Here is a 17,997-nt window from a genome sequence, read left to right on the forward strand (position 1 = left end):
ATGTGAAATATGCTGTCAATCGATGTGACCCCCAAACCCCCCTCGCTGAGGTTGATTTTCGTGCTAAAAAGGTCATGAATGTAGCATCTTGCGTTTCTTTTCTCCACAGAACAAAAGCACAATATTCCTGCGGTTAGAAATGATCAGCCTATTTTTTTAATTCCTCTTTCATGACAGTCAATTATTAAATCACAGCCGACATCTGACGAAACCAGAGTTTTTTTCGTTTTTTTTTTTCAAATTTATGTCAATAAAGATAGTGAGAAACAACGGTGTCCGGCTCTTTGTCGCCCCCTACAGGTCGACAGTGGACGCGGCACTTGTGACTACAAAAAAAAGGCATTTCTTTTGACTATTTTCAAGGCACGATGACGCAGCAGAACTTTTTAAAAGTTGCACAAGAACAACACGGTGAACTTTGAACACACAGATACAAATATGATGTTTCTTCTGAGGTTTGAAGCGGCGCCGGCGCTGGTTCCGGCTCCCGACCCCCGAAAACAAGAAACAGCTACATCGACACTTTTGGTTTTTCGAGACGCACGCGAGACGTTGGCCTCGTGATGCGCCGGCTTTGACCTCTAGGGACGTAACAATGTCTTCACTTATGAGCTGAAATGCTTCGTCAGCGACCGATCCCCGACCTTTGGACTTCAAACTTCAGGTCGTGAAGCGGCGCCGTCTTTGGAATGTGTGGCCGGGTTCCATAGAGCACTTGGTGTGGAGGGTTCGACGTGAACGTGTGTATTTGGATTCAGAAACTTCACCACGTCGACCGGATAAATAAGAAGAATATATAAATAATCAGCAACGAGGAGATAAAAACCTAAGAACGATCTTTGGATGATTGTACCGACGGAGTCACTGGTGTAACAGAGCTGGACAGAAGAGGGCGCCTCATGGGCGGCGACCTCCACAAAAGGAAGATGCCGACGGAGAGGAAGTGACCCGGAAAAACGCAGCAATGCATGCTGGTCGCGCTAAAAGCGGTGGGGGGAAAAAAAAGAAGAGCGCTTTTCTCCGACACGACCCCGAGGGCGCCGTCAGCGTAAGGTGGAGTCATTATGGCGAGCGACCCGCGACTTACTTCAGCAGAACTCCTCGTCGCACGCCGCCTCCCCGACCAGCAGCGAGTGTTTGTCGGGCTCCACCAGCACCAGGCTGTTGAGCGAGTGCTTGTCGGAGCGCAGCGAGTTGATGGAGGCGCGGCTGTAGTTGACCAGGCGGTCGAAGAGGCCGAGTTTGGGGGACGGGCGGCGGAGGTCGCCCATGCCGATGTGGACGCTGACCGCGGACAGGCTGCTCTGCCTCCTGCTGGTGCTCAGGCGGGACTCCAGCATCTCCGCGCTGGGTTTAGTGTAACTGGAGGGGAAACAAAAATAAATTCTTAAACTATGTTTTAAACTGATTTTTCTTAACATTACCCACTTCTTTTTTTAAAGCATTGAATTATTAATTAATTTCAATATTAAAAGGTTGAATTTGATTTTATTGAATAAAACAATCCAATTATTCTAGAGTTAAACAGTATGATTTCTAATTCCAATAATTTCAATATAAATTTTCTAAATTCTATATTTTTTAATTCCTTGGCTTTTAAATTCAATATAAAACTGTGCCACTAGACAATACTGTATCTATCTATCTACGCTATAATTTTTTTCAAAAATATCTTTGAAATATTGGAATTAAAATATGAAACTCTTTAAAAAAAATCCATACATTTGGAAAATATTCAACATTTTTAATAAAATTATTTAAAAAATTGAAATCAACCTTTCAATATACACATTATTGAATTTAATAATTCAATAAAGACAAATTAAATCATTTAATATAGAAATTAAATAAAGTATTTAAATTATTATTATTTTTTTAAATAAAAAATAAATAAATTACATTTGGAATGTAAATAATATCTTTTGTCTTTCCTATCACCTCTTTTTGAAGTCTATTATCCATAATCTTTGTTCCTCCATCTTATCTTAAACACTGACGGCTTTATAGATCAAGTTATCAACATGAACGTTCATCTACTTTGAAGCGAAACATCCAACTATCATGACGGTGACATGAGTGTTTACCATTTTAGTAGAAGCGAGGACAAAACCACCGACACGGACGACAAGGCCATGGCGGCGGAACCCATCCACGGCTGCAGGACCAGACCCACGGGCATGAACACACCTGAGCACGACGTCACAATCAGAGCGAGGACGATGAAGTTCAAGGGTTTTTTAAAGAAGGAGCCACTGACCTGCGGCGATGGGAATACCAATCAGGTTGTAGATGAGGGCGAAGACGAAATTAATCCTGATCCTCCTGACGGTCTTTTTGGAGAGGTCGATGCTGCCCACCACGTCCAGCAGGTCGTTCTGTACGCAGGGTTTAGAAAGACAGTTCATGCCAGAGGCTCTCAAAGCAACAACAGAAGGTGAGAAACACATCAGGAAGAAGAAGAAAATGTATGTTTAGGAAAGCAAAGCACGGCTAATATTGAGAAGCTAAGATAGTAGTCCCACGTAATTATTGCGGTTCATCTGGAATATTTTGGTTTTACAAATATCTCTGCATATTTATTAATATTCTAGCACTTAAACACAACCACATACTTATTATATAATGAGGTACCAACTACCTCACCCACTTTCCTGGTGAACTCCCATGATGCCTTTCTACACGCTTCTTTATTTAGTGACGGCTGACCGCTACAATACTGTTTTAATTCTACGACAATGTTGCAATTTCAAAATTGATTTGAACGCTGTGATTGGTTGGCTGGGCGGCAAAGCATCGCGACATCTGTTCCGTTGGTAAGAATGTAACCTCTGCTATAAACGAGGGACCAGACACTCACGTGCTGTCCTTAAATGTAGCCTTTGGCTCAAAAGAAAAGCATTAAAAAAGTACTTTAATTTGAAAATGTGCTTTCCTGAGCTGTGTCTCATTCCCTCTCAATGAACTCATCCCAGTAGCTTTGCTATTTAGCTGATTTTACAGTTATCATACACTATTATTCAGTTATTATTATACTATGCGTTTACTTCACTTGCAGGTGAATCTTCTCCGTGTTAGAAACGACAAATCAAAGGCTCACCCTGATCAACACCACGTCTGCCGCTTCAATGGCGACGTCCGTCCCCGTTCCTATGGCGATGCCCACGTCAGCCATGGCGAGAGCGGGCGAGTCGTTGACGCCGTCGCCCACCATGGCCACCCTCTTGCCCGCCTGCTGCAGCTGCTCCACCTTGGCCACCTTGTGTGACGGCAGCACCTCGGCGAACACCGTCCTGATCCCGACCTGCGGCGGAAAGTGGACGTGAAGTCACGTGACCCGGAGGGCGACGGCGCCGAAGATCCTTCACCTGAGCGGCGATGGCTCGAGCCGTCCTGCTGTTGTCGCCCGTCATCAGAACCACCTCCAGACCCATGTCGGTCAGAGTGTGGACGGCCAGCTCGGCTTCTGGTTTCACCGTGTCAGCGATCGCGATCATGGCACACAACATATCTGTACGGAAGTGAGCAGTTTTTATTTTATACTTCAAATGTTTAAACTTTTTATTGAAATGTTGTCTTTTTTTGCAATAATTGAGGAATAGATTTTTATAAATTCTATATTTTTTAATTGATAGCCTTTTAAATTCTATATGAAAATGTTGGTACAATAATTCAAACATTCCAAAAATATATATTTTAAACTCTATATTTGTATTTGGTTGTATAAAGAAATGATGGTAAAGTTCCAGCATGAGATCAATAATATAATTCCAATAATTACATTTTAATTATATATATAATTCAAAGCCTTTTAAAATTGGAAATACAATAGTTGGAATAATGTAATTATTTTCCTTTATACATTAACTATTCTTATCCAAATTAAATAAGTTAAAATGTTCCACTTAATTCAACATAAATTAAATATAAAAATGTTAGAATAACAATAGTGCCAACATACATTTAACATTCTCATTCCAATAATTGAATTGAATTCTAAATTCAACATTTAATATCAATATGTAGCCTTTTGTATTCAACATAAAAATGTTTTTCTAGTAATTATTTCTTCACATTCTATATATTTTAATAAGAAGCCTTTTAAATTAAATATAAAATATTACAATAATATAGATTTGTTTATTGAATTTAAAAGACCACCAATTAAAAAAACATATTGAATTTAGAATATTTACGTTTGAATCATTGGATTGGGAAAATAAAAATATTTGTAAAAAAAAAAAAACATTTAGAAAAATATTCGAATAGATTTTCAGTCAAAAATGAATACACTTCTTAAAACGGTCAGCAGATGGCGACAAACTCACCGTCCACAGCTACTAGAACAGCAGTGCGCCCCCTGCGCTCATGCTCGGTCATGGCTTCATCTAGTTCAGGCCTGACCTGCAGACAGTTCCGCTTCATCCACTCTCGATTGCCGATATAAACCACATACGTCGAGGTCTGCACTGAACCTTCACACACAGAACACATGTCAGCCTCAGAGAGAAACCAAAGGGAACCACGAGGGACGTACTGAGCGGCTGCGGGTCCATGATGAGTGGGTGAGCGCTGGTGGACAGGCGGGTGTCGCTGATCTGGACCAGGACACTGTCGCGCTGGTTACTGTCCTCGCTGTCGCTGTCCGCTTGTCTCAGCAGCGACTCGGTGTTGCTCACCTGGCACTTGATGCCGCAGCCCGGCACGGCCTGGAAGTCGGTGCACGTGCCGAGGGATTCGGTGCCGAGATCCTGCGAAACACGCGGATTAACAGCGACGATCAATATTGTCTCGCTGATAATACATGACACGGCAGGAGAGAGCAGAGAGCGTGACTGTCTGACGGAGAAAGAATGTCGGGTCGACATTCCCGTCGTCAAACTGTCGAGACACACTTGAGAAGAAACATTCTAAGTCTAAACAGACGAGCTGAAGGATCCTGAGAATGTCTTTGAAAGACAACATGTAACTTATGAAGGAGCTCAGGGTCGTCCTGATCCAGTTCAACAGGACTAAAGAAGTTGAGATTGACGTTGAGACAGAATGTCCCTCGTTAGACATGACTTTATTCACTTCTTTACGTTTGACACGAAGCTTTTAGACACGTTGCATAACTTGACCTTTTAACTGTTGAACTCGTTTTCTAAAAAAAATGATCAATATTCTTCTTCCCCTCAGTGTTTTCAGAACGGAACTAAAACATGATCTCTGACCTCTTGACCTCTGTGAGAAGTTTAGGTCTCAGTGTAGCATTTGGGACTTTCACCATTTCTTTTTCAATAATCATGTTTTCTTATCCCAATATCAATGGTAATTATGAAAGAATTAGAAGAGTGTGTTTAACTAACTTTTAAAAATGTCATGTATTTTACATTAATACAAAAGCAGCCATGTTTTGATTCTATTTCTTGCATTATTTCACTTGGAAACTGTATTAGAATGCATCGAATGAATGAATGAATGAATATACACAATATAATATATATATATATATATATATCCAGACAGCTCTGCAAAAAAACATATTCACCTCACAATTAGCACAAATTCCTTTGATATATTTATGTGTTCTTAGGTCTGACGCGGCAAAAATTCTTGCAAAACTGGATTTCACTTTGACGTTCTTGTCAGACGCTCAGGTTCTCACCGACCAGTTCCCACACATCCTTCAGCTTAAGAAAAGTTCAATTCTCAACTTTTAAAGATCATTTGATATTAAATTAAAGTTGAAAGAATAAGAGAAAAAACCACACCATAGCCATTATTGATACAAGCATGATTTTTAAATAAAATTTGATTAGTTAGTACCTCTATAAATTAATAATAAATTAATTTTGACCAGATATTATGAAAATTGAAACTAAATATTTATATATATTTCTTAAATTAAGACATTGATTTAAGACATTTTAACCCTTATGTTGTCTCTGGGTCAAGGTGACCCGAGGGCCCGAAAACAAATGTGTTTGTGGTATCCCTTGTGTTGCCTATGGGTCAAGCTCAACGACCTCACTGGCTTCCATAAATACATGTGCAGTGGTGGAGGTCGTTCATCTTGACCCCCTCATAGTGCGAGAGTTTCTCACACACTATGAAATAATAACTGCATCCTAATTAAATGACAAAGTAATAAACGTGTATTAGTTTTAATTATTTACGGATTAAAAGTGAGCAAATGTCTGGTCCAACTAACCTGTTTGCAGTACTTGGTGATAGCTGCTCCCAGGGGATGCTCGCTGCTGTTCTCTGCAGTTCCCACGATGGCCAGCAGGCGAGACCGAGGCATCTTGTTCCCCTCCACCACGATCTTGACCTGGATGACTTTGGGCGCGCCGTACGTGATGGTGCCCGTCTTATCGAACACCACCGTCTGCACCTGTGTGTGGAAGACGAGCAGGTGAGACGACAGCTTCATGTTTCACAACCGTTCGAGGCATCGGATCATGGTCGTTGTCGCACCTTATGTGCCATCTCCAGCGGCTCCCCTCCCTTGATCAGGATGCCGTTTTGGGCGCCGACTCCTGTGCCCACCATCACGGCTGTCGGAGTGGCCAGGCCAAGAGAGCAGGGACACGCGATACACAGCACCGTTATGGACGCTTGGAAGGCGAAGCGCACGACCGCCTCGATCCGAGAAATGCTTTTGTCGTAACCCTGTCCGGAGAAGACACGAAAGAAGGACTTAATACAGACTTAGTACGGAAGTAAATTCAATATATTTAGTTAAACATTTCAAATGTTGAAACGTTTAACTTTCTTATGAAAAACTGAAAACTGTTGGGTGTTTTTTAAGCATTAAATTATTATTAAAAAAAAAATCAATTGTTTCTATATTGAAAGGTTGATTTTTTAAATAATTAATTTTGAAATTGGAACATTTTAAAAATGAACTATTATTATTATTATTAATCATTTTATTTTTACACATAGAGTTTGATATTCTATCTCCTTTAGCTCAAATATACATATTATAAAATCAATACATTTTAATGAATAGCCTTTTAATCCAATAGAAAAATGTTGTTATAATAATTCCACCAGACAATACCAAACGATTACCGAGCTACTTAAACTTTCAGCCAATCACACGGTGCGTCTGTGAGTAGCTCAGTATTCAATTGGTAATTATATCATTTTTATATTGAATTTAACAGGCTACAATTTTTTTTAATATTGAAATTAGAAAATTTATTAATAAATAAGTGGACTACGAATATCAAACTCTAGGTGTAAATTAATACATTCATTTTGAAAATATACCTTTTTTTTTAATTCACAAAAAAACAACAACATACAAATAGAAATGATTGAATTAAAAAATAAATTCAATCCAAAAAAATATATAAAACCATGAAAAATTAGTTTAAAATTAAATATTCTGATGGCACTGATTTACTTCCATTAATAAAAAAAAGACTTACAGGGAAGTACTTTTCCACCAGTTGAAAGTTCTGGAATCCTATGATGATCCAGGCCACCAGAGTGAGGAGAGAAATTCCGACTATGAACGGGACGAAGTATCCGCTGATCTTGTCTGCGTACTGCTGGATGGGAGCCTGCAGACGACGGAAGACGACAATGAAACGCTTGAGAAGCAGCAGCGGAGGCGGAGCTGAGATCGCACCTTTGAAGTCTGAGCCTCTTCCACCAGCTTGACGATCTGAGACAGCGTGGTGTCCAGGCCCACGTGAGTGGCGCTGACCAGCAGGGAGCCGTTCTGGTTGATTGAACCTGCGATCACCAGACTGCCCGCCTTCTTGGTCACTGGCATCGCCTCGCCTGCGAGAAAACATCTACATTACAACCGTCCAAGTTGGTTTAAAATGGAACTTAAAAAGAAAAGATGACTAACGTTCATGTAACATCCAGAGATGCTAGTGTTTAAGCTAAGCTAAGACAAGTCAATTTCAGCAATGATATAGAAACTCTCAAAATAATAAAAAAGTAGAAAGAGGAGGATTATTTTGTGCGCTACAAAATACATTTTGTGGTAGTACTTTTTGGTGAAGAAGAAAAACAGTTGCAGTAAAAGACAGCTTGGTTAAAAATTTAATTTTGTCTAACAAATGTGTTTGAGTTCGACGTTGAGACGAGATGAAAGTATAAATTTAATTTAATATTTATCTACAGAACATAAAAGACCAGATGATCTGGTGGACAACTTAAAAAACAGTCTTCATATGACAGCTTTTATAGAAAGTGAAGACTTTATATGTCCATTATTAATCTGGAAAACTTCAAATAGAGGTTTTTTCTCTTCCTATTAAAAGAGTTCCAGTCAACGACACAATATATCGCCGTAAATATACTTTCTATTATTTTCCACAATACTATCTATATTCCACAGTACTTTATCGATCTTTCATCTTTTCATTTTGGCTTGCAAATCATATTTTAAGTTTTACTATAGTTTTTTTTTATGGTTTATAGGGTTCAGGGTTCAAGTCGCTGGAGGACCATGACTGAGGACAAGAGGATAAAGTCGATTCCGGCAGCTTACACTTTTCTTTGTTGTTTAAATTACAATTAACATGCAAATACTCAAAGCAGTGGTTAGTTTTCTGTTGCAATTAAACTTCCGGCCATTAGATGGCAACTAAAGAAACAAATAAATACCGCAAGATTCCGGCGAAGACTGAGGACGAGAGGATACAGTGGACTTCAGCAGCTTATAAAGCTGATGTCCGGGCATAATTTGGTTTCAAAACAAATGAAAGCAGTAACGACTTCGTCAAGAGTCATGTGGTCTGTAAATTCTGCAACACCAGAGTCAAGTACTCGACAATACTACACATATATCCTTATTCCTACAGTACACAATACATGGTTGTATATCATATTGTTGCCTCTGTAACTGTATCGATGCATGAGGCATCATTTTTATAATTTCTGTTCCACTGATTATTACCGTCTGAAAGGCATTATATCTGAAATAACATTAGCCTTTGACTCTCTATACTTTCAGTCAAGATTACTCAAAAAACCTGTAAACTAGTGAGAAAAGTGAAACAGAAACTTTATACGACTTCGGTCCGATGCAGACATTGAAAAGCAAAACAGGTTTGGTAAGCCTGATTTAGAGTACAATGCATCTTCTCAAAATGATATAAAAGTTACAACAAGGCGCCTAAAATCACTTTATTGTGGATTACAAGAACCCAAAATTAAGTAAAGAATGATCACAAACCTGTGATGAGAGACTCGTCGGCCATGGAATGCCCTTCGATCACTTTGCCATCGACAGGAAACTTCCCGCCAGGTACGACTTTTACGACGTCGCCCCTTTGCACCAGTTCCACATCCACCTGCTCCTCACTGCAAAATAAAGCTCAATGTCAATAAACCGTCAACATGACTTTCATCCAAGGACAAGTTTAACAAATAGTTTCAATAATTCTTTAGCAGGAATTTCAGGGTCAAAGGCCTCGGGGTCAAAGGTGACGTGGACATCATTATATATATGACCTATGACTTTGTTTCATTCGCTCAAGGACTTTTTTTCAAATCCTCTTTTTTTCTAGGCATGCGAGTTACTGCAACCAAAAAAAATGACTGGCTTTTTTGCGTTTCAACTTACAAGCCAAAAGAAACCAAACAGGTTGTCTTTGCCCTGAAGCTTTCTTTTCAGAAATGGAATGCTTATAAATACTTGACTATGGACATGATAATGTGTTATTTTACCCTCGAGTAAAGAGAAGCGCCTCATCAGGCAGTACAACTTGAATTTGTTTAGTCAAAGGACAATGAAAAGACAATTCCCTTCGACACCTCTGATCTAGTCTATAAAGTAAATAAATAAAAACTTTTATTTCAAGCGTTGTAAACACAACACAGCAATTTGTTGTGGTGGCATTAAAAAATATAAAGATGAAATAATAGGAATTAAATAAAAAAGTAAAATACAATAAACAAAATAAGAGACAACACCATGAAAAAATTAAAAAAAATTAAACAACTACTAAGACACAACATACAAATATGCAGTCGTTACTACCTTAGAACCGATCGGTCATTCCCCAGAGTGACCACAGTGGCCTCTGTGGCTTGAAGAGACATCAACTTCGATAAAGCTTCAGATGTTTTACTCTGAAAATCAAAAGCAAAAAAAAATTAATAACAAGTTTGTACATTTCAGACCAGCCGTCTTTACCTTGGCGATCTGTTCCAACCAGCGTCCCAGCGAGATGAAGACGAAGAGCATGGGCGGGGTGTCGAAGAAGGTGATGGGGTTGACCTTGGCCTTCTCCACCATGGCGACCAGGAGTACGACGACGGAGTAGGTGAACGCGATGGAGGTGGCGAGAACGATGAGCACGTCCATGTTGGCGGACTTGTGTTTCAGCGCTTTGTAGGCTTGGACGTAGAAGTAGCGACCTCCGATGAACTGAGAAAAGAACATAATCGTGAACGTTTATTTATAGTATTATCAGTGCCTGCGAATAATGAGTGGTACCATTTATTAAAAATAATTTAATAATAATAAATTCATTTTTTAATTTAACATAATACTTTCAAAATGAATTAATATTTTTTGGTAATTTATATATATAATATATATCTATATTCCAATAATTCAAAAATAAATTTTCTAAAATAATAAATACAAATATTATCTTCCTTTTTTAATTATAGCCTTTTAAATATAAAAAAGTTGATTAAAAGATTAAAAAATATTGTGTTTAGAACATTTGTATTTGAATCAAAGAAATTGTATGTGTAAAATAAAAGATTATTTTATTAAACATTAAAATGTTTTTACTTAAATATACTTAAAAACTACATAATTATATTTTAAAAAAACTTTTAATATACAAATTATTGAATACAATGATCAAAATAAAAAAAATAACACCTTTCAACACAATAAATCTTTTATTTAAAAAAATAAAAATAAATGATTAAAAGTAACCTTAAGATTTTTATCATTTGAAATATTGTATTCAACCAATATTCTGATCGATAAACTTCCTCATTTACTCTGCATCAGTTTTAAAGGCCGGGTCGTGTGATCCGAGGCTCACCTGTACTGGGACACAAAAGAGGAAAGACAGCAGGTTCATGATCGACAGGCCTGGGAGCAGCTGTCTCTCCAGGAACATGGTGGAGTGGTAAATGTTGTGGTCCTCGTTGGTCGAGTTGTGCTTGTGCGAAACCATCTGGTGATCCATGATGATCATGTACATCATCATCCCCATCACGGGTACGCAGAAGAACAGGCTCACCAGGAAAGACTTCCTCCACCTTGCAGAGTAGAAGCTTCAATTACAACCCAGAACAATACTGACAAAATACAAAAATATCTCCAAAATACGACGAACACAACTCGACTAATTCTGTTGCTTCCACCTCTCCTCTCAAGCCCCTAGATCTCCAGCTTTTGTGCAATATTTAAGGCAAACACTGGCCCACCAAGTCATTTTAACTTCTCTAAAAAAGTATATTCATGTTCATGTTGATATCTCAGCCTATAAACACGGTCGATTGACGATTGACACAGAAGTTTAAAGGAATATTATAGAAATTTAATTTACTGTCTGATCTCTTTGCTGTGGTCCAGGTGACTTGCATTGCGATCCCTCTTCACCAAAGATGGATCAAACCCTAGATTCTGTAGATACGCAAAAGAAAATATAAACATTTAACATCCGTTTTTGATCAATTAATTACCTCCAATACATGGTTAATTTCTAAAAGTTGAGATACCTCGATCAGCTTGATGACGTCTCTCGGCCCCATGATTTCACTGTCGTACTTCACGTGCGCTTTGTTGGTCGCCAGGGCGACGGATGCGTAGATGATACCCTTTTCTTTCATGAGGTTGGATTCAATTTTGTCGACACAAGAGGCACACGTCATTCCTCGGACCTGAGAGCGGACGAGAAGCGGACGTTAGGCAGGTAACTGTCGAGATATTAACAAGGGGACCAGAGGATTAAAAAAAAAAAATCAAGATTATGTCGTGGTTTTAGAACAATCTTCCATAGACTTCCATATATAGAGCAGATTCATCTAAAATAGTCTGATTAAAAGAGAGGACGAAGGTCGACTAGAGGATAAGTGGCTCTTGCCTCCTAATGGTTGTTAATCAGAGTTTCTTGAGTCGTGCAATCAATGCCCAGAATAACACAAAATATGCTTCTCACCTTAAATGTGTTCTGATAAAACAACAACAATGTCTGACCTTATGTCTGTGCTTCAGACTTCAACTCAGTAACTTGTTCGCAGGTTGGTGTCAGGTTTCGTATAAAAGATGGTTTTCTAGATCCTAGCAACAACCACAGCGATAGGAAGTGGCACCAAAGTAACTAGTTTACAGACACATTTGCAATGAAGCTCCTAAACCAACATCTACAGAAGACATGTCCGAAGTTCTTCCCTGGGGCCATTTGCAGCCGTTAAGTAGATAACAAAGGGTCTCTTTTATAAAGTGACAAATAAAAAAACCACAAAGTGAAGCTGCTCAAGTGAAGTGTTGAAGATAATTTCTTAACACTCAAGAAGTTTTCTGTTGAACTGGATGGACCAGAAAAACCTTTAACGGACAAAGATTTTATTTTGAAAATTTAGACGGTAAATGTCAATGAATACATTTGGCCTCCTGCTCGTTTTTATGACATGAAAAGTGGCAGTTGTCAACAAAAAAAAAAAAAGTTTAGTTGGACACACCTGATGTACAGGTATGACATCTTGTAAAAAATAAAAAATAAAAAAAATGGATGCATGTTTGCCCTTTTTTCAGGTAAGTAAAAAAGATCTTTCAATTACGCAATAACAACACAAGTTGGAAGCCAATAAATATTTGCTAAAACAATAATTATAAAACCTACATTCCCAACAAATCCACAAAATGTTCACGCAGAAAACAATATATGGAAGCAGACAAAGCAAAAAGAAGAAAATATAGTGGGGAGTAGCACAAGGCACAGTACTGGGACCCAAATTGTTCTCGACTTATATTTACAATACAAAGGAGTTCTACAAATAATCGACCAGAACAGAGAAAGGGAAATGGGGTCTGGGATTGGTTAGACAGAAACTGGTCCTAACTGAACAAAGAGAACATAAAATTGTTAGATACAAGCATCAGTAAGGCGAATTTTTGGCTTCTTGCTTGACATTCTACAACAACTTACAGGAATGCACGATGTAGCATATTAAATTAAAACAAATGTAGTTAGAATGAACAAATGCAAGATACAGTAGAATGAATAAGCGCATATAACACTAATATTATATTTTATATTAGGTTTGTGAAAACACAAATACTGGAATAACCATAGTTTGAGAAGAGAGTCAGGTTTACTTACAGTATATAGCACGGACAATGTTGGTTATTTTTAGAGCCATAAATACTACCAGAACTAACTTTTGATGAAGAGGAACATAGAAACAGAGAGAAAATCCATTATCCATAGGATAGAACTACACAACAAAGACGATAAAGTTCATATTAGAACTCATCACCATCTGAAATAAAAAAAACACAACTGGTGTGAAGGTTATTTTTAAGCAAAGACTTCAAAGTTCTTCAAGAGATACCTAATGAGCATAAAAATCACTACTCAAATAGAAACTGTACAGAACATGAAAAACCCAATGGCTGAGCTGGCGATATTGAAATGAACATTGAACCTGACTCACCACAAGTTCCAAGCTTCCATCAGAGCCTTCATAATTCTCCATCACTGAGGCAGTGAAACCGAGGTCCTTCACGCAGTCAGCGATCTTCGCAGGGTCAATAAGTTCCTCGTTGTAACGCACTTCTGCTTTACAGGCCATGAGGGCGACCAGAACCGAAAAGATTCCTGCACAGAGAGAGAAGTTTGCCATTTAGATTTTAGATAATGGTTAAAAAAACGCTTGAGAATATTCGAGACATTATGTTTTGTTCTGACCTGGTTCGTTTTTGAGGTTCCGTTCGATGTTGGCGACACACGACGCACAAGTCATGCCTCCGATCTGAATGAAGCACTTCGACCGTTTGCCCTCGGTGTCTTTTTTTAAGTCGCTGAACTCCTTGTCTTTGACAGGCGTGAGACTTAAGGACTTGGAGATACTGGGCTCGGGTTTAGGCAGCAGAGAGTTGGTCTCTGTAAGGACATGATTTTAGAGTTTAATAAACCTACTTTATTATGATTTAATTCCATCAGCAACTCTTATTTTAAACTTGATTCTTACCAGGCAGGTAGGCGTCGAAGCCCATGTCCTCTATGGCCTCCCTCAGCTCCTCTTCGGAGGTCAGGAGGGGGTCATACTCAAACACCCCCTGATGTTCTGACAAAGACACCCGTGCCGACATCACACCCTTCCTCTGAGAGATCATCCCTTCGATGCTTTGAACACATGAATTACAGGTCATCCCCTCGATGTGGATTTTGACCGCAGATGCCAGAGGCTGACTGAAACAAGGCTGCGAGGGGGTCGGTTTGGCCTGGAGGGCCTCAAAAGGTGCCAGGGCGATCAAAGGCGGCGAGGAAGTAGATCCCCAGAGCTGGGTCTTAAAGTTCCCCGGAGGCAGAGCTTCGATCGCCCGCTGCAGCTGCATCACCGTGACCTTCTCGGGGTCGTGACAGATCGTGGCCTTCTCCTTCTCCAGCGAGACCTCGACGGAGGACACGCCCGGCAGCGTGGAGATGTTGTCCTGGATGTTGACCACGCAGGAGCGACAGTGCATCCCTTTCACCCGGAGCGCGACCGGAGCCGCGTCGATAAATATCTCCGTCTCCTCTGAAGTCTCCGATGACAACGGTGTGGAGTTTTGGGACTCGGCTAGACGCTCCACCTCGCTCGGGGACAGCTGCAGGAGTCGCGGTTTGGACTTGACCGTCGCCTTGAAGCCCGCGGCGGCGATCTGATCGATGATGGTCTGGACAGTGACGAGGTAGGGCAGGTACACGACGGTTGCTTCCTGAGAGTCCAGAACAACTGTGGAGAAATAATTGACATTTGGTATGAAAACCTTGCACTATTTCTTTTTATTATTTTTCAATGCAGGTTAAATCTTTTTACAGCTCCACATATCTGCTTGTTATCACTCTTATCTTGTACTACATCTGCTCAGGTGTGAGATGACATTCATGAATCATTAAGTGTTCTGACTCGTGAGCACGAGTTGCTGGTGATCTTTAGAGTGGTTTAACAGAACTGAGCTAATAGGTTACTGAAACATGACAGTCACCTTTGATCTTCTGGATTCCTTTTAGTTTCCCCATCTTGCCTTCAATGGTGGTGACGCAGGAGTGGCAGGTCATTCCTTCAATGGACATCTTCAGGAGCGAGACTCCACTTCCCGTCTTGTGAGACGGAGACACGGGTCCGTGCGTTTTAGGGGAGTCGTGTGGCGTGCCGGGGTTCAAAGGCGCCGCGATTTCGGTGAGCTGCTGCAGAGATGTCAAAGATGGGACGAACGTGACCACAAGTCCAGCCTGGTTTGGGTTTAGCCTCGCATCCAGAACTCCTGGCTTTTGGGAAAGTCTCTCGACAGCTTCCTGTTGGGCCTCAGCTGTTAGACCTGAGGTAAGAATTGGCTGAGTGTCCGTGGAGACTGGCGTGACTGGACTGGAGCCAGATAGACTCGATTCGAAGCCCATGTCTTCAATGGCCTCCGACAAAGTCTCTGGAGTATGTGCGGCGCTGTCATACATGACCGTTGCATTCTTCTGTTCTAAAGACACCTGGAAAACATCATGAGAAAAGGGAATATTAATATCATTACAAAAATAAGATAATATACCATATTTATTCATCAACAAATAAAAACACAAATCCACCATGTGCAGTAGAAAAGGGAATAAAACCAACGATAAAACCCAGAGAAAGATATAATAAAATAGAACAAAAAACAGAACCAGCTGATAAGGATAGAAAATGACCACAGTTTTTAACGAACTTAAAAACCTCCCGAAAAATTTAACAAGTTATATAACTATATTTTAAGTTTGTCTGTAGCGAATATGAATACGACGACAACCGAGTACCGATTTCAACATTAAAATTGACATGCTTTTCTGCGAAAAACTCCTAAAAGGGATTATTCTGAAAATAATCCCAACCATTAGTCAACAAGAGGGTGAGAAGAAAATTAGTGAAAGTTGAATTTTGGGCGAATTATCACTTTAAGGAGGGTTAAGAACAACACTTTAAAAAATGTTCAAGAATTTGAGATCAATTTTTAGACCAACTCGACAAGCAACCAAATCTTAAAAAAACAAAACAGCACCATATTTGGATTTAGAGATCATTTTACACATTTTATTTGCTTTTTAAAACATAAAATTAAACAAAACATCCTGTACAAAATGCACTGCACCTTGTACACGTTGCTTACTTGTGTTGATAAAACATTTGGAAACTTGATTAAAGACATTTCAGTGCCATTTAAGGTTTTAAGTTTCATTCATTGAATGCCTTAAGACTTCATAAGGATCCGTGGAAACCCTGATAAAGATACTTAAATCAACAGTCTCTACTTTCTGTGTTACACACAAATTCAATATTTCATTTGCTTCTCATGTAAATATTAACACACAGGCTCATCGCTAATTCCATGTATCAAAAAATTGACATTTTGGTTCTTATTAAGAGAGTAATTTAAAACAAGGAGGAGGGGCTTCTACTTTACAAGTTCATGCATCATCAAGTGTTATCTTGCACATGACATCACTCGATTTTTCCATTTTTTAAGAGCAGATATAAAACTGACAAAGAAAGAAAGGACTTTTTTTTTTGCTCACAGCATTTCCTTTAGTGAGATTAAGCAAGAAAAAGACATGTGACCCACAGGAGGGATCACTTGACTGAGCCATAGGTTTCATTCCACCGAGGGGGGTTTTCTAGTTAATGGAATAAATGATCTTATTTACAACATGGAAGGAATAAGAATAAAAAAACAAGGATTTTGCTTTCTGGCAAACATTCAATAGCTTGGAATATTTCACCATGAACGAAACGGACGTGATCTAATCTAGTGTTTAGCTTTGTAAGGAAATATGGTTTCCTGTTGGCAGAGGCTGCTGTCACAGTCCCGTAAAGGGCAGATCTCTTTACAACAATTGTGTTACGCTCTAATTTCTGCCCCGAGGGGTAAACACAGTGAAAAAACAGCAGGCATTAACTGGTGTGGCTTCACAAAACGCCAGATTAGATCACCTGGCCCAGAGGGGGAAGAAGGATGAATCCAATTACTTTTCACAAATTGACAGGGACCTTTATTTAACTTTATTTTGTAACCCAACTAATCTTAGATTATTGGAAGAAAAACAGAATTATATATGTTATCGACAAACAAACAAAACATCAACTTAAAACTGTCTTTTTTGTTGTTGTTGTTGTTGTTGTTGTTGTTGTGATGCATATAAAATAGTTTACCTCAATATGGATGACACCCTGGAGCGAGCCGATCCGCTGCTCGATGGACTGCACACACGAGTTGCATGTCATCCCCTCCACGCTGAGGGAAACCATGCACAGATCCATGTTTGGCGTCATGATGCTGCCTCTGTCAGGATGACAAAGCTAAATATTACTTTTTTTTCATTATGTTGGAGCTCTTGTTGGATTTTGAAATGTTGACACAGCACCACAATACCAATAATACTATGATGAAATGAAGGTGGCAAAACGTAATGAGACTTGTTGTAAAAGGTTATACGATACCATTTAATATAATTTCTTAACTATTATAGACAATCCATGGCTGAATAAAACTAGCTTAATATACTTTAAAAGGAAAGAATAATATGATCTAAATGCAATTACTAGATTGTCAATTCATGGCTGAATAAAAAGTCACTTAATGTACTTTATACAGAAAGATATTCTCGAAATACAACCACGTGTAAGTGAAGCTACAGAACATATTAAGGGTTAATGTTAAAACAACTTTAGTTATGGATTATCGTGTCACGTGGGTCAGAGCCTTGTTACAAACTTGTTTTTGTTTAACCCTCAAATATATAAACAAGTTAACGAAGAGTCTTTAAACCCAACTTTTCTGTCGCA

At 39.2% G+C, this 17,997-nt stretch overlaps 1 protein-coding gene across 1 annotated transcript in view; it reads right to left on the reverse strand.

Annotated features, from left to right (window-relative positions):
- Positions 1 to 133: 133 nt before the first annotated feature.
- The window catches only part of atp7a (ATPase copper transporting alpha), an 18,345-nt gene continuing 481 nt past the window's right edge, over positions 134 to 17,997 (reverse strand). Inside the window, exons 2-23 of the mRNA XM_087799710.1 lie at positions 17,365 to 17,494; positions 15,176 to 15,671; positions 14,176 to 14,922; positions 13,893 to 14,087; positions 13,639 to 13,802; positions 11,701 to 11,862; positions 11,529 to 11,605; positions 11,019 to 11,238; positions 10,148 to 10,381; positions 9,992 to 10,083; positions 9,185 to 9,312; positions 7,622 to 7,776; positions 7,419 to 7,553; positions 6,457 to 6,651; positions 6,191 to 6,373; positions 4,535 to 4,748; positions 4,326 to 4,472; positions 3,366 to 3,508; positions 3,098 to 3,301; positions 2,258 to 2,375; positions 2,085 to 2,187; positions 134 to 1,362 (exon numbers count right to left, since the gene is read on the reverse strand). Of these exons, the coding sequence (XP_087655836.1) occupies positions 1,089 to 1,362; positions 2,085 to 2,187; positions 2,258 to 2,375; positions 3,098 to 3,301; positions 3,366 to 3,508; positions 4,326 to 4,472; positions 4,535 to 4,748; positions 6,191 to 6,373; positions 6,457 to 6,651; positions 7,419 to 7,553; positions 7,622 to 7,776; positions 9,185 to 9,312; positions 9,992 to 10,083; positions 10,148 to 10,381; positions 11,019 to 11,238; positions 11,529 to 11,605; positions 11,701 to 11,862; positions 13,639 to 13,802; positions 13,893 to 14,087; positions 14,176 to 14,922; positions 15,176 to 15,671; positions 17,365 to 17,484 (4,506 nt within the window). The 5' untranslated portion in view covers positions 17,485 to 17,494 and the 3' untranslated portion in view covers positions 134 to 1,088. The remainder of the gene's footprint in view (positions 1,363 to 2,084; positions 2,188 to 2,257; positions 2,376 to 3,097; positions 3,302 to 3,365; positions 3,509 to 4,325; positions 4,473 to 4,534; positions 4,749 to 6,190; positions 6,374 to 6,456; positions 6,652 to 7,418; positions 7,554 to 7,621; positions 7,777 to 9,184; positions 9,313 to 9,991; positions 10,084 to 10,147; positions 10,382 to 11,018; positions 11,239 to 11,528; positions 11,606 to 11,700; positions 11,863 to 13,638; positions 13,803 to 13,892; positions 14,088 to 14,175; positions 14,923 to 15,175; positions 15,672 to 17,364; positions 17,495 to 17,997) is intronic.

Source organism: Callionymus lyra, chromosome 9 (assembly GCF_982586985.1).
Source record: "Callionymus lyra chromosome 9, fCalLyr1.hap1.1, whole genome shotgun sequence".
Lineage (NCBI taxonomy): Eukaryota > Metazoa > Chordata > Actinopteri > Syngnathiformes > Callionymidae > Callionymus > Callionymus lyra.